The sequence below is a fragment of the Solanum tuberosum genome, unplaced genomic scaffold (genome assembly GCF_000226075.1).
Source record: "Solanum tuberosum cultivar DM 1-3 516 R44 unplaced genomic scaffold, SolTub_3.0 scf00604, whole genome shotgun sequence".
NCBI lineage: Eukaryota > Viridiplantae > Streptophyta > Magnoliopsida > Solanales > Solanaceae > Solanum > Solanum tuberosum.
The window spans coordinates 97,461-119,423 of NW_006239528.1; the positions used below are offsets into that span (position 1 = coordinate 97,461).

Sequence of the window (21,963 nt, forward strand, 5' to 3'; positions counted from 1 at the left end):
CTTTTAAGTTTTTTGTCTTGTTAATTGCTTAATTACTTCCAATTTCTTTGCTTAAATTCTTGTTAGTTTTTTTTCTTTTTAGTTAAAAATACAAATTTTAATTCTTTTAGTTATCTATTATTTATTTATTTTAAATTACATATTACTTAATTGCTTAATCATATTGAATACAAATTACTTAATTATTTTTTGTCATTTGTTATTTACTTTGTTATTTTTATCTATTTGTATTTCTCTAATTTTAATGTGTTGTTTATATAATTGGTTATTTTAATGATTATAATAAATATTAGCTTACTAATTACTTTTGAAGTTAAAGAAATAAAAATTAGCTCACTAATATATTGTTAATCTCTACATAACTAAATCCCGCATAACTAATACTCACGTTACTAATACTTGCATATATAACTCTATCCAGCTACCAAACGATCCCTAAATATTAGTAATTTATAATAGATAAAAGTTGTTTTCCTCCTTTAATTTACTTTTAAAATTAAATATATTTTGACCAATAAACAAAAATAGACACCTCTATCAAAATTCTACACATGAATAAATAATTTTCTCAAATGTTCACTCAATTGATAAAATCTTTAGTTTTTTTGAAATAAATTATGACAAACTATATATATAAAAATACAATAATTATATGAAAAAATTACATATGGCATGAGGGGTATTACATTCGATACGACGACGTGGGAGCGGGATCCATGCACGACCTTTTCAAAAGTTTCGCAGTATTCTTCTGAGACGGAAATTGTGTAGGGTTAAAGATTGAATCATTTGGTTATGGAGCTCAATTTTTTGTCCTAGAAATTGCATTTATTGTAAATAATAATAATTTTGCAATCGACAAGCATTGATCTGATATGGGTATGCCTTCAATTCATGCTCTGTTCCATTTCCAATCCACTGTTTCTTCAATGTATTTCATGTGTAAAGATTGGATTTTTATTTCTTCTTTTGGATCATTTAATTGGTGGGTTTCCTTCCGCTATTGAATATATTGTGCCAAATGTAAAAATGCATTGCATCTTCTGCATGTTAATTTTCCCTGGCAATGTAATAAGTGTAATTCTGGGAAATGATTTTCTTTTTTTCCTTTTCATTAATGATTTTATTATGCTTTACTCGAGTCGAGGGTGTATTGGAAACAACTTTTTTAGGTAGGAGTAAGGCTGTGTATACACCACCCTCCCCATACTCTACTTGTGGAATTACACTGGGTATGTTATTGTTTTCTTTTTGATATTTATGTGCCAGACAGCCAGAGTAGGGAAGGTATGCTTTGCGAATTAGTTACCTTGGGGTGATAATATACGGATTGTTATGCACTAAATAGTAGTAATACAAATGTTGTTATGCAAGGCCTTCAATACCAAAAGGATTGGTTTTAATAATTAGTATATATGTATATGTTTTAGTTTATAAAATTTTGAACTAATAGAGAATAGCACAATTTTTGTAACCCATTTACTTAGAGCTTGACTCTGTAATGTGAACTCTTTATCTTTTCTATCTTACTATATAGAATTATGAATTTGTGATGCCTTGTGGATTTTATTTGTTTCCAAACAATGGATGCTGGTTCAATCTAAGGCTTCTTGTTGACTTTATAACATATGCTTTCAGATAAAAATGATGAATGTTGTTCCACCCACCTCATTGATGGGGATGGAGTCTTCAATGTTACTGGAGTTGAAAGTTTCATAAAGGAAGTTAAATTGGCAGAATGTGGTCTTTCATATGCTATAGTATCCATCATGGGCCCACAAAGTAGCGGTATTAATTCTTTCTAGATGAACATAATTGCTATCTTCCATTTTTCAGTTTGTAATCTACTAATGTAAATTTATCTTGTTGGACTGTCTGTCCGTATTCTTAACTGACTCAATTTTCATTCCTCTCGTTAACTTCGAATGAGATCATTCCAGGGAAAAGTACACTGTTAAATCATCTATTTGGTACTAACTTTAGAGAAATGGATGCTTATAAAGGAAGGTATGGTCTAGTCATTTAGCTTATCATAGTAATTCTGTGTATCCTATAAAAGTGAGAATTATTAATATTCTTTCAGGTCACAAACCACAAAGGGTATCTGGATGGGTCGATGTGTTGGGATTGAGCCGTGCACCCTTGTTATGGATTTAGAGGGCACTGATGGGAGAGAGCGTGGAGAGGTTCGTCGAACTGACTTTCTCGATGATGATTTGGTTTCCCGCATTCTTTTTTTCCCATGCTTGGCTTTCAATGTAGCTACTATGACTGTTTATATATAAAACACCATTTGTATTTCACCCGAAGTGTTGTACCCTATTGTGTGGCTGCATATGTATAGTTATTGCATCCTAATATGGACACTGTTTGTCCTTTTTCTGCCTTGTCCTACTACCTTTCCAGTATGAAGTGGTTTATTCCAATTTGGTATCCACAATCTTCACATCTTCCTTTTTGCTGCGTTCAACAATGCTTCACTGAGATAATTGAGAACAATCTTCAACAAGATGTTTTTGTTGGAACAATTTCCATGGATTTGCTGGTTTATGAGATCTTTTAAATTCGACTTTCCTCATCTCTTTGTCGACATACTCATTTCTGTGTTAAACCTGTCTATGTATCCACTGTTAGCTACTCCATATTGTATTGGTAATTTTCAAATTTCTATGATTGATTTGCAGCCACCAAGTTTCATGCTATCAATGCTCATCAAACGCTCTCTATATATCTCATTCAGACTTTATGTTTTGTATAGGATGACACTACATTTGAGAAGCAAAGTGCCCTATTTGCGCTAGCTGTTTCTGATATTGTGCTAATCAATATGTAAGTTTTCTTTTAGTGTGTGAATTACATGCCCTTGAGAAAAATTAAAACCTGAAAAAAGAATATCCAAATGGACAAGTTGTTTATAAGTTTCAAATTCAGGTGGTGTCATGATATTGGCCGTGAACAAGCTGCAAATAAGCCTCTTTTGAAGACTGTTTTTCAGGTATAGTACAAGGTGGTACCTTGTCTGAATATTTTGATTCACTGTTTTACCAATTAACCTTAACAGGTTATGATGCGGTTATTTAGTCCTCGAAAAACGACTCTGCTGTTTGTTATACGTGATAAAACAAGGGTAGGTTCCTTCTACTCTCATGTACGATTTTTCAGTTGAAGATATTCCTACATTGATTGTATCTGGTGATTGTTGAAAAGATTGTATAACTAGTTGATTTTCCCATTGTATTTGTAGACTCCCCTTGAAAATTTGGAGCCCGTTTTAAGGGAAGATATTCAGAAGGTATCATATCCATGTTTCATAGTATACATATTATTGTGGACTCAATTGTTTATTTGTTTCTATTTGATGTAGATATGGGATTCCGTCCCAAAACCGCAAGCTCACGAGGAAACACCTTTAAGTGAATTTTTTAACGTGAGTCTCTTCAGTTAAGATCTCTCATATATTTCTTGTTGCATCTCTTATGCATATGTATGTAATGAAATTAATTGAATGTCCAGGTTGAGGTTGTTGCTCTTTCTAGTTATGAAGAGAAGGAAGAGCAATTTACAGAGCAGGTAGACACAAATCAATTACTGGAAATTAGTTGATTCCCCGTCTTCATTACTCTATTTTGAATCTGTTTGGTTGGGCATATAGTGTTTGCTGACATACTTAGATTACCAATTTTTTTGTTTGAGCTTTTGGGTTACTAGATTATGTTTATCCTTGTTATCTTTGTAAAGGTGGCTAGTCTAAGACAGCGATTCTTTCATTCTATTGCACCTGGAGGTCTTGCTGGAGATAGACGGGGAGTTGTTCCTGCTTCAGGCTTTTCATTTAGTGCGCAGCATATGTGGGAGGTTATAAAAGAGAATAGGGACCTTGACCTCCCTGCCCATAAGGTTATGTACCCTGAATCTGCTCAATTGAAGTTTCAGCTGATCATTTATATCCTTGTTGATGTGCTTGATTTAAACTAAATACAGGTTATGGTAGCTACAGTGCGCTGTGATGAAATCTCCAATGAAAAATATGACTCCTTCATGAAAAATGAGGTATTTGAATTGCATTAAATATTTAGTTAATTGCAGATTGTTCTTTTTCATCAACCAATTTGAACATCGGTATTCACATGTAATGATTTATCTTTTGTTTTAGGAGTGGTGTCAATTAAAAGAGGCCGTGCAATCTCATCCTGTGGGGGGCTTTGGGAAGAAGCTTAGCTCAATTTTGAACACTTGTTTATCTGAGTAAGAATGCTATCTCATTTTGCGTGCTTTATAGCTCTATGCATGTATGTTTTCATATGTCGAAATGAGTTTCTTGCCTTCCTCATTCTTTCTCATACACACCAAAGTAGCTGTACTACGTTTCAGATACCAAATGACGATCGGAAGGAGTATCTTTATGTCTGAGGAAGCATATCTATATGGTGATGTTTCTTAATGTTCTCTTTCTTTCTCTCGAGAAGGATGCATTTGAGCACTCTTGCAGTGAGAGGGGACCACAAAATTATGTTTGATCACTGCACTGTTACTAAGGCTATGGTATTGTGCTATTGATACGTCTTAGTTTTGGGTTTGCCTGGTGTAGTTCAATGTAAAGAGCCTGGATGCATACCTGGTAATACTTTTAAAAACACATGAAGGAAGTTGTAATGTGAAAGAGAGTTTAGGACAAAGGGAAGACTGACAATTTAAAGCTATAAGCAAAGTTGAACCTGTGCATCATTCTGGAATTGTGCCGAAACATGTTTCGTTTGTGCATAATTCTATACTCATCTTCCTTGATATACATGCTACGAACTTGTATGCATATTGACAATAATAAGCACGTAGCAGAGTATAAGATTTTTTTTCCTTTTCAGATATGACGCAGAGGCAACATTCTTTGACGAAGGAGTGAGATCTTCAAAGAGAAAGCAGTTGGAAGAGAAATTGCTTCAGGTAGTGGCGCTAGACAACTCTCTCCCCTAAACTTGTTTCACTGTTCAAAACTTGGTGAATTTCTTTTGTTTGATGACAGCTACTAGGACTTCCTATGCCTAACGACTTCCAATTCTAATGTAACAGTTACTTCATGAACTGCTGATGGCATTGCATTTTCCATCCCCACTAGAAAAAATTATACTCCCTTCATTTCAGTCTATATGATGGAGTTTGACTAGGCAAGTTTAAGATAGTCAGTTTGACTTGTGTGTTCCATAAGTGGAAGTGGAAAACTTATTTAAACAATGAATTTTAGTTTGACAGAAAATTTCACATCGAAGTTCAGAAACTCTTCCATGAGTTTCATCTGCATTCCTAACAATTTTCCATCATTCCTACATTCAAATGTCACCATGTGTGGATATGAAAGTTCTAAATGAAAATATCCTTTTGCTTATTAAAATAATTCAAATCGTCACTTGGTATGGTGGAAGCAATCCTTTTGCTAACAAAGTAGCTCCAGTTTGTTCCTTGGAGTGATGTATCAACTAATCTTCATTATACCTATACAATAAAGATTCTCATGCAACTATGCTGATGATTGCAGAAATATGCAACTTGATGCAGGGAATGCTGCATGCATCATGCTCCTTCTCAGATGGGCATCTTCTCTAATCAAGAAAAAACATTTTCTTTAACCAACCTCATAATTCATCCCTTTTTTGTTTGTAGCTCATCCAACCAGCCTACCAATCTATGCTGGGACGCATACGATCTGATACTTTGCAAAGATTCAAAGAAGCATTTGATAAGGAATTGAAGGGAGGTATAGGGTTCGCAATGGCCGCTCGTGAGTGCACTGGGACTTTTATGTCCCAGTTTGATGAAGAATGTGCAGGTACAGGAATAATCTGTCATTGCTGTAACCCCACTCAATTTAATCTTTTCCAAAGACACGATCATCTTATCTGTCAGTATTGATCACTCATTGGCGAACACCTAGCTGAGCTTGTAGTTATCAAAGTGAACAAAGACAAACATAAGTGGCTGATATATTTGCCTAGAGTAATATGTTGAGTTAGCCCCAGCAGATTACTCTTTGAAACAAGTCTACTGATACAATATTTTGCAGATGCTGTTATTGACCAAGCGAAATGGGACTCGTCCAGAGTTAGGGATAAGCTCAAGCGTGATATAGATGCTCATATCGCTGAAGCTCGTACTGCCAAGCTGGCTGAAGTTACTACTCTATATGAGGTATGAAGTTTAATAACCTTTATATTTTAGTCCTTGTGCTACATCTCAAAATTTACTAAATCTCGGGCTTGAATCCGTTGCTATTGTTTGATTCTGGGATTTTTAGATCCAACTAATTTGACATTTGCCTGGAAAAAGAAGTTTAATATGACAATGCATTTCCATCTAATATCTGAATGGCTATTACAACAATACTACTTTGTTGCAACTAGATTTTAGATGATACTCCCTCCGTTCACTCCACTTTGGACTTTACACGTCCCTTAAGAAACAATGATTAATATTTTACCACATTACCCATATTAATTGATGAATAGTCTTCGATCTTGGGAAATAAGTAATTAATGTTGAGAATAAAATTGGAAAAAAATAATTGTCATTTCTTGATAGGTTAAAAGTGACAAGTAAAAGTGAAAATCTATTTTTGGAATAGTGGACAAGTAAAAGTGAATGGAGGGAGTACAACAATAACTGAGGGAAGCCTTTTAAGATCAACTGTATCTTTAGATGTAGTTATGCTGGCACTGAATGAGAGTTTTTGTCTAGACAAAACTAAATGACGCATTAGCTGGACCTGTTGAGGGTCTTTTAGATGGAGCTGGTGACGATACATGGCCAGCAATGAGAAAACTGCTTCAACGTGAGACTGACACAGCACTCACTGGTTTTTCGGCTGCACTTTCTGGTTTTGAAATGGATGAACAAGCAAAGGATAGTATGGTTTTGAGATTGAAGGATTATGCACGTGGAGTAGTTGAAGCAAAGACAAAGGAGGAAGCTGGAAGGGTTTTGATTCGTATGAAGGATAGGTACTGATATTTGATCGTCTTGTTCTGGAGTTCTGACATTGAATACTTTTATACAAAATATATGCTACTGACTTGAAAATTATGACAGGTTTTCAATGTTATTTAGCTATGATTCTGATTCAATGCCACGGATTTGGACTGGAAAGGAAAATATTCGAGCTATTACCAAAACTGCCAGATCAGCTGTATGACTGACTGAATTTATCTTTCTTTTCTCTGGTGTCGTTTAAGGTTTGAATATCACATAAATCTCTGTTCTTTTAATTCTATCCTCAGTCTTTGAAGCTCATGTCAGTTATGGCTGCAATTCGTCTGGAAGATGAACATGATAGCATAGAGAATACACTGACTGTTGCACTTGGGGATGGAAAGTCAGGTGCTTCAACCAAAAAAGGCACTGAATCGCTTGATCCTCTGGCCTCTAGCACTTGGAATGAGGTAACTTGCTTAGTCGATAATTTGGTTTTCCTTAGAAGTTATTTACAAGAAGAGAGCAAGATTATTCAAGTTATGGTCAAAGTGACTTCATAGAGTTCATACAATTTGAATATTTTCTTTGAAACATCAACTAAATTGTCAATTTTTATCAGTGCAATACTATTTTTTTTGGGACATAACAGTGCAGTACTTTATATACCCTTCTATGCAAACCTTGCAGCTTGGTCCGACATTTGCATTTGTTTACCTTTCTCATTTTGGTACTTAGACCTGCAAGATCAGAGAGATGCATGCAAATGTTTATCTCTTGAAATTACACTTCTATTGAGTAATCTTTCTTTTCTCCATATTTGACCTATCATATATCATCTTCTGGTTAACTTTTGATTGCAGGTCTCTGCATCAAAAACTTTGATCACACCTATCCAATGCAAATCATTGTGGAAGCAATTTAACACTGAGACTGAATATATTGTTACACAAGCGATTGCTGCTCAGGCACGTTATCCTACATCCTGCAAACATTTATGTGCTTTTTAGGACTTCACTTTTTCTATACTTAATTTCTTTGTCATTATGGCAGATTCTAAAACTCCAAATAACTAGAATGTATACGATGGTGGCTGGAAACATGCTACAGAATGTTATTAGGAATAAATTTGATGCAATTTTGTACATTAAACTTCAGAGATTTGATTATTATGTAGCAAAGAATTTGAGGGGGTGGGTACCTTTTTGTACTTGGTGGTTGATTACCTGTTGTGCTAGGAGTAAAAGTGCTAGTTTTGAGTGGTGATAAGTTGGAGTAAACCTACCTGAAGATCCCACATTGGCCCTTTAAGGGATGTGTGGTTTCTTTAATATGACTTGGGCAATCCTCCCTCATAAGCTACCTTTTGGTTGAGTTACGCCCAAATGTCATATCTTAAAATGGTATCAGAGTACGACCCGTCCCAATTCTTATTTCCTATGTTGGGTCCCATAATAAATTGTCCATGCTCTAGATGTCCAGCCCTGGGCATGAGGTTTTGTGTGTGTGAAGAGTCCCACATTCTCTTAAAGGACTGAGTGGTCTCTTTAATAGACTTGACAATTATTCCCCTCATGAGTTAGCTTTTGGGGTTGAGTTATGCCCAAGTTACATAGCTTAACACTACATTTAGTTGATTTTCAGTTCAGGGGAAAGTGATCTGAGGCATGCCTAAGCCCTGAAATGAGGCATAGCACAGTCATAGCACTTCGCAAAGATAGGTGCCTGCCGCGGGAGGCACCAAGGCATGCACCTTAACAATGACAAACCAACTAATGTTTCTTTCTTAATTTAGGTTAATTGGTGTTCTGTCTTGACAATTGTAACACTGAAGTACGTACAAAGTCCATCAAAATGATATATTTTAAGGAAATTAATCAAATAAAAAGGTTTTGGTATATGTACCTATGAGTCATCCGACCAATTTACAAGGAGGAGAATGTTTTGGATAACTATACCAGTGATTAAGAACAATAATTTAGAAAATATAAAAAAAACTAGGTACTTAATCTATATTAGAAATTTTAAATTTGCATCAGAAATAAAGGATGGTTTTCCAAATTTGATGTTTTTATATCATATGGAGTATTTTAGTATTTCACTTAATTGAAAATCTTGCAGTTGCTCTACTCACATAATTGTTGTTTGATTCTACTTATTTTTCTTGCATCAGTTAAAACTTAAACGTATGAATGTGCATATATACACACATACATTTAATATTTTATATATTATTCATTTTGCACCTTTTAACTAAAGCGATCATGGTAATTGCACTTTGCATTTAAAGTCACTTTTTTTTTTTATCATTTTCGCATTTGACAACACTTTTCAGTACATTTGAATCAAACAATTTTGAATGTTTTATCACTGGCTTAAGAAAAGTTTCAGCTTTGACTCATATTACCCTGTTGCCTTTAGTTCGATTCGAACTATTCTCTGTGCCTGTCAATTGTATGTTAACATAGCAGTTCTTCTTAGCATGTGTTATGACGTCTCTATTTGATATTTTCATCAAGATATAATTTTCTCTTCAGGGTTGTAATAGTATTAGACTCCTTTGTGCTTAACTTCTGATTGTCTATTTTTAAACTTTCAGGAGGCCAGCAAGAGGAACAACAATTGGTTACCACCTCCATGGGCAGTTGTCGCGTTGCTTATACTAGGGTTCAATGAATTCATGACACTGTTGAGGTACCATTTCCTACTTGTGGATCATGAGTAAGAAGTACAGTTGAATTTGCTCGGGTACACATTAATTTGGTCACATATTTATTCGATAGCAGATCATAACCCAACCTGCCCAACTTAAGACCACCTCTAAATCTAATGTTAGAATAAGGTAGAAGTTTCTCTATTTTCTCTTCCTTCTCTATCTAGTGAATTGAGTAATTTATTCAGTACTTTTAGTTTAGGCCTTGAAATGGAGGTTGAGATTAACTTGTTAGGATCTACTCTTTTAGCCCATATCAAATTCAAAGACGGATTTATCTTAACCTGTGAATTTTGGGTGGGTTAAGAAATTTGGACTAATATTGACACTCTTAGTCATGATACCACTTAGTTTGACGAGTAGAGACTTTTATATCCTCTCGATGATGGGGTGTACCCACCGTGATCCCATAGCTCATGTTGGTTTTTACTCTTTCCAGGAATCCTTTGTATTTGGGAGTCATATTTGTTGCCTTTCTACTAGTGAAAGCCCTCTGGGTGCAACTGGACATCTCTGGTGAATTTCGCAATGGTGCTGTAAGTATTGAATCTGATTCGTTAAAAAGTTCAGTTTTGTTGTATTAGAAGCAGTTTGACCAAGTAGCTGGTACGAGCTCTCTATCTTTGCTGATCACATAGAGTATTATCATTGTAAACTTCCTCCATTGTCATAAAGTATGATGCTTCATATCATTTACTGTTGCAGCTGACTTTCTAGGCTTCTGTTTTCATGCAAAACTACAATTGCCAATACAAATTAGTTGTAATCTTACATAGCGAAACGCGTTTGTAACTTCCTTCCTGTTCTGCAATATTTTTTAGAGTTAATTGTTTAGATTTGGACGAAATGGACTTGATACAAAACCGTGATTGGTGCACTTCCATTTCTTACATCACAATGTGGAAAGCTTTTAAAGTTAAAATCGTTTTGTTACCTGATCTTGTATACATGTGTTGACAGCTTCCTGGATTTCTCTCTTTAGCAACAAAGTTCATTCCTACAGTCACCAATCTTCTTAGACGACTGGCAGAGGCAGGACAAAGGAAGACGAACGCTGCACCTCAACATAATCTTACTCCTGCATCATAGGGGAATGATAACGAGGATGACAAAATGATGTAAAGAGTGACGGATCAACAATGGGTTCGCTTGTTTGACAGAATCCAATGATTTGGGGTCGAACTCTACATATATGCGCGAAAAACAAATACATATACATTTCAAAATCTAAATTTTGGATCTACATTGGGAAGCAAGTCATGTTTGTAGAGCAGTCTCTAATATTCTGTGGCAGCAAGTTCTTATGTTTATAGGATGTCTTGTGATGCCCAAGTAACTTAGTTGTGGGATAAACTAAGAGGGTCCTCCAATGTTTTTCTTGTTTGCCACCAATTTTGTCTTTGAAAAAACCAAGGTACTGATGAAAAATATATACTGTATTAATGAGATGTGATAATTTTTGTGATTTTGTAATTTATATGGAAGAGCTTAAATTTCATTTTTGAGTTCCTTCTAATAAAAAGGGATAAGACACAAGTACCCCATATACTATCACTAAAATTTCAGAGACACATTAACTAAATTAAGATCCTATTACCCTCTCGAGCCTATTTTTTTTTGTAATTTTGTACACCTTTTTGGCTTACGTGACATCCAAACACCTCTTAAGCATAGGAGTGTGCATCGATCGATTTGGTTTGAATTTATGTATTATTGGTTCGGTTTATCGATTTTCAATTTTTAAATACACTAAACCAATAACCAAACCAATACGATATTTTTTATCGGTTTTCGATTAATCAGTTTTGGTTCTTAACGGTTAGATTTTTGGTTTAACCAATAAGAAAATGTTTATCAAATAAATAGATGACTTCTCTAATAAATTTTTCGTGACAAGACAATAATGTAACTTACAAATGATCATAAAATAGAAACAATTATAACAAACATGAAAAGAACTATACATGTGTAACACAAAGAGAAATTAAGAGGAATGTGGTTCTTACTTTAGATTTTGAGTTTTGATGGTTTGTATTATGTGGAGTTGTGAATTCAAAGTCACAGTAAGTATGAATTGAAGGCTAAATGATAAAGACATTACTAGTAAGATATTGAGATTAATATTTATGTATAGGTAAAAGTAGTAAATTACTATAGTCTTAATGGGTTATCGATTTATCCAATGACCCAATATTAAAAACCAATACCGAACTACGTGAAGTCATAGAGTGCCACATAAGCCCAAAGGTGTATAACTACGTCGTTTTTGCTCCGAATTCTAACAATTTTCAAGTATAGGGTTCAGGAGTTGGAACGAAATGAAATGATTATATATGCATAGTTGTAAGTTAAACAGTGCTCACAATCATGTAAAAAAGAAGTATGATAATCTAATGCGACAAGAGCAATCAATTCAAGCTGCATTTGTTAAGCTATCCAATCAAATCAACTTGAGCACACAATTCGTTAATAGGCTTCAGTTAAAGTGGTGAGACTTCTCTTGAATCAAGGATTGACATTTCGCGGATATCGTGAAGATGAATTATCACTAAACAAATGTAACTTTCTTGAAATTCTTTCATGGTATGTGAAGGGGTGTGATAAAATTAATGAACTTGTGTTGAAAAGGTTCAAAAACTGACCAATTGACTTCTCGTAAAATTAAAAAATATATTGTCACTACATGCAAGCTTGAAATAATTAAAGTTATTATGAAGAAACTAAATGGTGATTATTTCTCGTTACTAGTTAACAAATCTGGTGATGTGTCACGTAAGAAGCAAATGATGATGAATGTTTTGTGTTATGTTGAGAAAGAGGTTTGAGGTGGAACAATTCATATGAATTATTCATGTTTGTGATACTAGTGCTTTATGTTTGAAAGAAGCAATTGTTAACTATCTCGAGCAATATTCTTTGAGTTTATCTTATGTATGGGGACAATTCTACGATAGAGCTAGCAATATGCAAGGGTGTTTAAGTTGCCTAAATTTTTGATTTAACAAGAAAAAAGACCGGCTCATTCAATTCATTGTTTTGCTCATTTACTTTTGTTAACTCTCGTTGGAATATTCAAAAAATGTCTTCAAGTTGGAGAACCACTACAACAAAAACAACTTTTAGCGACAATAAATATTGACATTAATAAAGAGTGCTAAAGTCTTTATCGGCATTAGTTAAGTGCCATTAGAACCAATGTCGCTAAAGGCTTTAGGGACATATTCAAAGAGTGCTAATTGCCGCTAAAAATACATATTTGATGTAGTGAACTTGTATTGATTTTTAATATCTTAAATGTAGCGGGAGGTTCTTTTAAATACTTGAATGAACTTCGAGAATCTCAAGTAGAAAAAGTTCAAGAGGCACTTGATATGGGTGAGATTGAAAGTGGTAAGGAATTGAATCAATAACTTGGTGTTGCTAGAGCTGTCAATACTCGATGGGGTTCACATTATAAATATTTTAAGAACTTCATTAGTAAATTTGACTCTATAACTGATTTTCTTGATAATTTTGTTGTTGATTCTGAATCTGTTGAAGAAAAAGCTAAGACAACAAAATATCTCAAAGTCTGTCAAGCATTTGAGATTGCTTTCATATTGCATTTAATGAGAGATATTTTGACGGTCACAAACGAGCTTAATGAATCATTACAAATAAAAGAACAAGATATTGCAAATGTTATTCTACTTATTAAAGTGATGAATAAACGATTGCAAGATTTAAAGGATGAAGGTTGTGATCCACTTATCGAGAATGTGTCTGCATTTTGTGTTAAGTAAAATATTTTGATACCTAATTTTGATGAGTTCTATGTTAATTTTGAAAGATCTCGACGTAAAGTTGTTGACTATACTATCTCACATCATTATCATGTGAAAGTATTTTTTAAGATTGTCAATTGGCAGTTTCAAGAACTCAATAATCGTTTTAATGAGGTTAAAAAAGATTTGCTTACTGGAGTTGCTTGTTTGAGTCCAGTTGACTCATCTTCTAGTTTTGACATCAAGAAAATGTTGAGAATGACTTAATTATATTTTGATGATTTTGGTGAAAATGTAATGGTTACTCTAAGGAATCAGTCAGAGACTTATATTGTTGATATCCTTGATATAGATAAAAGGTTCTCCAATCTGGGATTGGTGATCTTTCTTAAAAGCTAGATAAGACAAAGAAGCATTTAATTTATCCTCTTGTGTTTCTCCTTATAAAATTTGTGTTGCTCATGTCAACTTTTACTGCTATAGTTGAAAGAGCTTTTTCGGTAATGAAGTTGATCAAGAGTGAATTGTGAATGGATGATTATTTCATGAGTTGTTGTATGGTGCCTTATGTGGAGAAAAGAATATTTAATACTATTTCTTATGAGAGTATTATGAATAGGTTTTAAGAAATAAAAACTCGTAAAATAGAATTGTAATAGTATATGTTAACTAATCAAACTTTGTTTTGCTTACTTCTTTGTATATTTATTTTTTTATATCTTAATAAAATCCACACAGTGAAAATTATGGATCAGCCACGAATAGAATTGAATCACAAATCCACGACTATGTTGTTAAAAGTCACGCACTCTACTACTAAGCTTAGACAATTTTATCGAAGTTCGAAACATACAAAATCTAAAAAGTGAATATTTCTAGAAAATCATTTTTCTTTCATACCGAACACGCCAAGACATTAGTCAAGGCTAGATAGAATGAAAGCAAAAAAGAAATGAAAGCGCTAGAAGGAGGGCTTGAACCTCCGACCTTGTGGTTAACAGCCACACGCTCTAACCAACTGAGCTATTCCAGCTTCATGCCTTACTAAATCTGAATTATAAATTTATTGGAATCTTAAGTCGTTCCTACTTGGACCCTATGCAAACTTTTTTTGCACGCGATGTTTACATCAAACTATACTAGTTTATTATAGTCAAGTCATAAATTAAAATGAGAATGTTTATTTACCAATTTATATGGTATAATTCAAATCTTGAAAGTCAAACTTGAATTTAGATATGAAATTTTATTTTATTTAAAATAGAACAAGTCACGATAAATAACAATTGAAGATATTTAAAATACATATGAAAAATTTGCATAAAAAAAGTTTGTTTGACTCTCGAAAGCTATTAAAGTTTGTTAGAAAAGAAAGAACTTAACATGGAAAACATAATATACGCTACTCACTACAGACGGAGTTAGGAATTTTTAGTTTATGGGTTCTGAATACTAAAAAATGCAGTTTACTGGATTCTTGATAAGTTATTTATACATATTAAGTGAATTTTTAACCACAAATATAGAGTTATTTATACATCTTTTTTCTTCAATATGATTTAAATTATCGAAAAAATGAAAAAGCACCGATAAGACTACCAAAATGATCAGTGATGGCTGATCATTGGTCCGATGGTTCAGGTGGACCAATACCTCAGGGTGTGACGGGCGGTGTGCACAAGGCCCGAGTACATATTTACTGAACCAAATATCATTCAGTTGCTCATGAGCCTGTTTCTGCTATAAGAAGAGTATGATGAGTTCACAGAATTCAGATCACATCAACAAATACTAGGAACTTTCTTGTCATCTAACTTCTGGATTCATCGTAACCTGCTCGTGTTACACAAGACGATTCATCTGCTTGCGTTAGATAGCATGTTCTATCTATCACAAGAACAAAGACGCGAAAAAAGAAATCCTCAGTAACAAGCACAAAAATGTATTGAATTGTCAAAACCTCTATAACAAAGTCACTGTGTAATATACTTGTAAAATCCAACTTGTGTAATGGCTAAACAATGTTTGGAGTCAAAGAATTAAAATTAACAGAAAGAGGACATTCTATGAATTAATAACGCGAATAGACTTGATCAAGGATGGACAACATTTCCATCCTAAGGAAAAAACATCTAAAATGATTTGGGGACGATACATCTGAAGAATGAAGCTCGATTCATCTCTTTTCACAAGCGTTGAGATGCTTCATCTGAGAAGTGATCTTGTCAAATGTTCACGAGCCGTTGCCAAAGCTTGACTGATTGTCTGAAAATATATTTAACACACCAAAATGCAGGTTTAGCTACAAAGTTACCAATTCAAAATAAAGAAAACATTGCATTGGAATTCGTTTAATCAAGTTTGATAACTCTTCCTATAAAGATTTGATGACAAAATACAATCTAAGTTCCAGACTAAGGCATAGTTGATTGATTGAATGAATATAACCTAAATGACTATCTCACTTTTCTTTATTCTAGTGCTTAGAGTTATGAATACGACTCATAAAGTTGGCATGATTTCGGAAAGTTATAAACAACCCTTTCAAAAATGTTGGCCCCCAAGACATTCTAGCTAAGCACAGTGAATCAGATGTTTTGAACCATTGCCCAACTAGCAAGAAACCTTCATCTTTCCTAAAAGTTGAATACTGTCTAAAATATGATTCAGAAAATATTAAGGAAGTGTTGTTTACCTGCTCGGAAATGGGTGACCCGTCATCCATATTATGACTGGCAACTTTGCCGGCAATGACACTACCATCTGTTTCAAGAATCATCCTGCCAATTATTCAAAAACACCAAAAAGTTCAAGGTAAAAGTTTACCCCAAGCAAAGAGCTTCTCGGTGAAAAAGAGGTAGTAGCTTTACAGAATTCATAGAATATGCATTTTTTAGAAAAACGAAATGTTAATTATTCACATATACATATCTAACAAGAGAACTGCACCTCTATCAAAAATACTACAGGAAAATTTCTCATCAGGCAGAGGATCATTGACGACCCTAAATGCTTTAACTATAATTCTGACATGTATTTTTAGTTTCTCCAAAGCACAGGATATTGCGAGAACACTGTCTTCCACTGGCTAATATACATATTTTGAACCATTAACCATCATCTAGTATCCAACAGAAGACCTTCTCGGTGATCAGCATCCCAACAGAGCCATGGAAGAAGGGGTGTTGAACAAGAGTATGGTAGGTAGCCTCAAAAGTTAAAAAGTAACCTCACGGAACAAATTACTGCTGAAGTAGGGAATCATTTCCACACAAATTCTAAAGTATGGAAGCTAGTTATCACTAGTCTATTTTACTGGTTGTTCAACCCAATCCTGGATACAGCAACACAACTTTTGAAGCAATGACTTATTCCCAGAGGATGCAATGCTTAAGCAGCACGAGATGACAAGAATATTGCTCAAGTGAATTGCTCAAGGATGACATGTAAGAGTTTCTACAGCAGGATGACAGTACTCGTGAAAAATAGCAAAAATTGGAAAAACGAAACACTGTTGAAAGAAAAAAACTGTAACGTGTTGTTACTACACCATTAGAGAACTGCGTAGCTTACCCTCCATCCACAATCTCATCCAAGCACAGAAGAATCAAATCCAAGTTTTCAAGAGCCTCCCTCTGTTCAACATTACTCCTGCAACAATGCATAAACGGTTAGACAGCATGTACACAATATATGAAGAGATCAAAATACATGAATAAAGATTTCGCTTATGGGTACCTGAGTAAAAGGGTAACTGCATCATAGAAGCCCTGGAGAACAGTGGCTAGAATTAGTTCATTTTCATCATCACCTCCCGTCACAAAGAAGTGAAGATCTTGAACAAACTTATAAACGACAATGTTACTGTCAAACATTGCAATCTCAGCTGCAGATCAATTAAAAGTAAGGAAAAAGGATAAGAAGTAGGGAATCCTATAAAAATGAGATCCACTGTACACAAATAAATATGAAGAACAGTTTTATTCCTTATTTACAAAGTAACTAAAAAAACACCGCGAAAAAAATATCCAGTTAACTTAAAACCTCATCCATGATTAAAAAAAGTTTAGGTTAATACAATTTGAGCACCATATCACTTGATAATAGAACAAAAGCAATGACTTTCCAGAAGCATATAAAACACACAGCCATAAAAATAAAAAAGAAACTAAAAGGGTGAGCAATACCTTCAGTTCGAGCATTTGTCTTTTGAGTCTTGGTAAATATAGACTTCTCAAATGCAAGCTTGGCGCTGTATGTTGGCCAGTCATCACAGTAGTATTTTACCGCTACACGTTTTCCTTCGGAATCCAAAAGAAGTATATTCTTTACAACAGGGCAAGAACCCTACACACAATAATATGATCATTCTACCACGAGTAATCATTCACCCATTTTACTCACATTCCAACTTCAACAATTTACATTCTTTTCAGCACACAGTTTTATTCCTTATTTACAAAGTAACTAAAAAAACACCGCGAAAAAAATATCCAGTTAACTTAAAACCTCATCCATGATTAAAAAAAGTTTAGGTTAATACAATTTGAGCACCATATCACTTGATTATAGTGACAGATCCAAGTTAACACAGGGCAGCTGCACCCCCTACTTTTCTACTTGAACATACTCCCGCCTGTTTCAATGTGTTTGTTGCCTGGTTTTGACTTAACATGGAGTTCAAGAAATCAAAGAACTACCAAAATATCATTTAATCTCGGTCTTAAACATGTTACGTGTAAAGTTGAAAATTAAAGAGCTGTCAGAAAAGGAAAGATGCATTCTTTTTGAAATATTGACGAAAAATGAAAGTAAGACAAACAAATCGAAACACAGGGAGTATATATTTGTACCAAGTTCACACTTGTTTTCACAAATTCATAGTGAAATCAACTAACACAAGATTTGATCAACTAAAAAGATTTGATCAGCTAAATGACACGTCATAATAAATACTACAATATAAATAAGCTACTATATCTACATTGAGATCTGAAATATGCAATGATGAGCTAGATCAGCTAAACTTCTCCAAGATTCAATTTTTTCCACTCTTTTTTGAAGATTAATCAACCCCATATTAGTAAAATCCTAATTAATGATACATAAAACGAACGAACAGAAAATTTTCAAGAATTGGGCATTGTTATCGATTAATCAATAGAAATTAGATCTTGTGAGAATTGAACACCATTAATTTTTTTAATTGTTTTTTAGGGGAAATGAAACTAAAAAAACATAAAAGAAGGAAGAAGACATACATAATGGAGAGGAAACGCCATTGATGGAACAAGTGATTTACAGAAATTGTTGTTCGTTCTTGATTTGGAAGCTTAACTGTTGGGTTGGTAAGAGTATTTTTAGTAAGGCATAAATGGGCTATTTTTAGCTACATGGATCAAGCCCACTTCATTTTCACAAATCTGGATGAGTTTGGTATGACGGGAAATGTTTTCCAGGGAAAATATCTTTTTTGGGAAAATGTGCATTACAGCAAAATATTAATTCAAAATAAATGTTATAACTATAGTTTCATTTAATTTCAATTCGTAGTAAACACATTGTCATTCTCGCCTCTCTCCCCTGGATCTCGCTCGTCACTCTCAATTCTCTCTCTCGCCTCTCTCACTTTATACAAACACAAATGTATAAATTGTGTTTGTATTTGTATAAAGCGAGAGAGACTGTATATACAAATACATATCTCTATCTTATACACTTATAATTATACTAATACAAATCTTCTCCTGCCAGTTCCCGTTTGCCTTTCTCTCTCTCTTGCTTTATACAAACACAAATTATACAAATACAATGTACAATTTGTGTTTGTATAAATCGAGAGAGAGATTTGATATACAAATACAAATATTTTAACTCGATTCAATTGTATACAAATTCAAATTTTATGCAGATATACATACACAATCATTGATACATATACATAGTAGTTACATATATACAATTATCTAACCGATATACATATATAATTCACCTCTCTCCACTCTCTGCCCTCTCTCGCTCCCCTCTCTTCTCTCTCCTAATCTCGCTCGCCACTCTAGCCTAACACAAAGAACATATACATATACAAACACAATTTTCATAGACATAGACGACTGGTTTATACAAATCGTTGCGATTTTATACAAATCAGATGCCTACGATTTATACAAATCAGATGCTCCATAGCAAACTATGTTTGTTATGGAGTGCAAATAGCAAAATTATAGCTATAGAATGATAATATGATTTTTATGTTTGTTATTCCTAAAATTTAATCAATATTTTTTTGAAAGGTAAGTATCTTACTTATTTTTTTAGTATTTGGTAGGTAATTAAGTAAAGGAAATAACATCACAAAAGTGTTTATACGTAAGCTGACAAGGTATTATGAGGGTAGTATTGGGTGGTGAGTGGGAGCTCGGAGATTGAATGGTCAAGAGATGGGGCTAATTTGGAATGTTGGATAGGTCGGAAGGAGATAATAAATTTGAAAACTACTTATGAAATTTGTTTTTCTAATTCTAGTAGAAAAGTTATTTTCTCATTATTAATGATTGTTTTCTTTAAAAAAAATGAAAATTTTCAAAATATTCTTACTAATCAAACATGGAAAATTCTAAAAATATTATCATCCACAAATATGATCTTCTGCTAAAAATAATCTTTGCGCTAGATTGTGAAGCAAAATCCTAGTAAATCACCGCGAAACTTACCTTAATTTTAAGTAAGATAATCAAATTCTGAAAAAACACCTAGCATTAGAGAAAGAGAAATTATGACGAATATATATATATTTGTTTAACTTTTTTTAATGGTGTCAAAAATTAAATAACTTCCGAATATTATGGGAAAGTTTTAAAAACATGCAACAATTAGAATATATTTACAAATGACTACCTATCAAGCCTGTTTAGAAATGCAGTCTCAAAATTCTATTTAGAAAAAAATATTTTTGGAGTAGAATTTTTTTAAGGGTATAAGCTAATCATTATTAAATATATAACTCAATAACATTGGAATTGAATATCATAGAAAATATGGTAGAGAAATGTTAATGTTTATTTTTAAAAAAGGTATAATTAAATTTATGCGTGAGATTTAAAGATAAATATAATATACAAATATCACCCAATACGTAAAAGGATAAAATGATATATAAAAAAAACATCAATTTGTTATGGCTGGACATTTGTCATATTTGTGGAGAGGGACTTAACATAGAGTTAGGCCACTAGACAATCTTCATGGTGTCCAAGGTAATGGGGCTTTTATGTACTCATAGAAGTTGGCTATTATTATACAACAAAAGTCATATTGTTACAAATCTTGAATAATGTAAGATTTGTTGGGTTTTAAAAGGTGTGAATGGAAAATGAAGAGTTTGTGACTTTTTATGAAGAGTTGTGACTTTGATGAAAAGTTGCGACTATTATGAAGAGTTGTGACTTTTATCAAAAGTTGCGACTTTTATGAAAAAGTTGTAACTTTTAATGAAAGGTGGTGACCTTTCCGTAAAGATTGTGACTTTTCAAAGGCTTGTGACCTTTCCGGTAAGGCACAATAAGAACCTTTTCACACTACCCTCTGTTTTCTATAAATTGAGGGATTTCCTCTCATTTTAAAAGAACCAATTTCTGGACTTCTTCTTCTACTACTAAATCTAGTATTCTAAGTGTACTTTACTGTCGTTGAGTGGCTCGCTGACACCAGCGTTTTGGGTATCAATACACTGGTGATTGAGATCATTCTATCCTGGGAGGACATATTCCAAATCAAACCTCAGATACTAGAGGGGAATAATTTCCTTAAGGGAACACCGTGCATTCAGTGGGCTTGATCTTCTTTCTGTTTTTCCAAATTCTGGTATGTGTTACAGATTTTAGATTTGTGAATTAATTTAAGTTCTTCTGTTCTTCATTGGTTCATTAAACTTTGGTAACTTCGTGTTTCTGCAAAGTTTGTTGGAATTAGTAAGATTCTTTAAACACTGATTGACAACAATTCTTCTTTAAGAAAAAATATTTCGTATATTTTTTCTAATCTGTTTCTGATTCTAGTTTCTCTACTAGTTTTAATTTTCTAGTTGTGAAAATGTTCTTAAACTTTATTGTGTCTTACCAAGTTCTTCAAAGTTTTGTTCTAAGTATCTTAGGAATACAAGACGAACAACAAGATTTTAAAAATCTTTTTTATTTTTTTCCCAATAAGAAATCAGTTGAAAAAATGGTTATTATAATTCCATTTTTTTCCTTTATAAAATTTTAAAACAAACGCTACCTAAGTGGCAATACACGATTAAAAGATAGGAAAAACTATTTTTCTATCAATAAAAAATTACGCCCACCATATATATAGAGAGAGTATCTAATGAATACATCACATATCTCCAAGACATTTTTATCATAGGATATCTCTCACTTATATATTTCATTTGTTTTTTTTCATTTTTTGGAACACCATTTTAAAATGAATCATAATATAGTATAAAGTATTATTAAACTATAATCCATAATGTATTACTTTCTCTGT

The 21,963-nt window shown here is 33.4% G+C and overlaps 2 protein-coding genes and 1 non-coding gene across 3 annotated transcripts; 1 reads left to right on the forward strand and 2 right to left on the reverse strand.

Annotated features, from left to right (window-relative positions):
* Nucleotides 1–1,628: 1,628 nt before the first annotated feature.
* Nucleotides 1,629–10,879, forward strand: LOC102596203 (protein ROOT HAIR DEFECTIVE 3-like). The gene is made up of 22 exons (XM_006366092.1): nucleotides 1,629–1,788; nucleotides 1,941–2,007; nucleotides 2,084–2,186; nucleotides 2,759–2,829; nucleotides 2,932–2,995; nucleotides 3,062–3,127; nucleotides 3,245–3,292; nucleotides 3,365–3,427; nucleotides 3,514–3,570; nucleotides 3,739–3,897; nucleotides 3,982–4,050; nucleotides 4,154–4,245; nucleotides 4,863–4,941; nucleotides 5,656–5,821; nucleotides 6,056–6,180; nucleotides 6,727–6,989; nucleotides 7,078–7,174; nucleotides 7,266–7,427; nucleotides 7,821–7,925; nucleotides 9,557–9,651; nucleotides 10,110–10,206; nucleotides 10,631–10,879. Exons 1-22 carry the CDS (start codon nucleotides 1,629–1,631, stop codon nucleotides 10,757–10,759), a joined length of 2,337 nt encoding a protein of 778 aa, XP_006366154.1. The 3' UTR covers nucleotides 10,760–10,879.
* Nucleotides 10,880–14,393: 3,514 nt separating this feature from the next.
* TRNAN-GUU (transfer RNA asparagine (anticodon GUU)) lies at nucleotides 14,394–14,467 on the reverse strand. Its single transcript has one exon. It is a non-coding gene; the product is annotated as a tRNA-Asn (tRNA).
* Nucleotides 14,468–15,360: 893 nt separating this feature from the next.
* On the reverse strand, nucleotides 15,361–18,854 carry LOC102599693 (coatomer subunit zeta-1-like). Its single transcript, XM_006366098.2, has 6 exons — nucleotides 18,696–18,854; nucleotides 17,622–17,781; nucleotides 17,173–17,320; nucleotides 17,008–17,085; nucleotides 16,130–16,214; nucleotides 15,361–15,699 (listed from the first exon to the last, which is right to left on the reverse strand). Exons 1-6 carry the CDS (start codon nucleotides 18,714–18,716, stop codon nucleotides 15,640–15,642), a joined length of 552 nt encoding a protein of 183 aa, XP_006366160.1. The 5' UTR covers nucleotides 18,717–18,854; the 3' UTR covers nucleotides 15,361–15,639.
* Between the last annotated feature and the right edge of the window lie 3,109 nt (nucleotides 18,855–21,963).

Bases quoted from the DNA above. Each gene is read 5' to 3' on its own strand.
- LOC102596203 (XM_006366092.1), top strand. From the start codon at position 1,629: ATGCTTTCAGATAAAAATGATGAATGTTGTTCCACCCACCTCATTGAT. The intron at 2,187-2,758 runs GTTCGTCGAACT...TGTTTTGTATAG, and splicing joins ATGGGAGAGAGCGTGGAGAG to GATGACACTACATTTGAGAA. The intron at 3,293-3,364 runs GTATCATATCCA...TATTTGATGTAG, and splicing joins TAAGGGAAGATATTCAGAAG to ATATGGGATTCCGTCCCAAA.
- LOC102599693 (XM_006366098.2), bottom strand. From the start codon at position 18,716: ATGGCGTTTCCTCTCCATTAT. The intron at 17,321-17,621 runs GTATTGCTCACC...ATTGATCTGCAG, and splicing joins GACAAATGCTCGAACTGAAG to CTGAGATTGCAATGTTTGAC. The intron at 17,086-17,172 runs GTACCCATAAGC...GCATTGTTGCAG, and splicing joins GCAGTTACCCTTTTACTCAG to GAGTAATGTTGAACAGAGGG.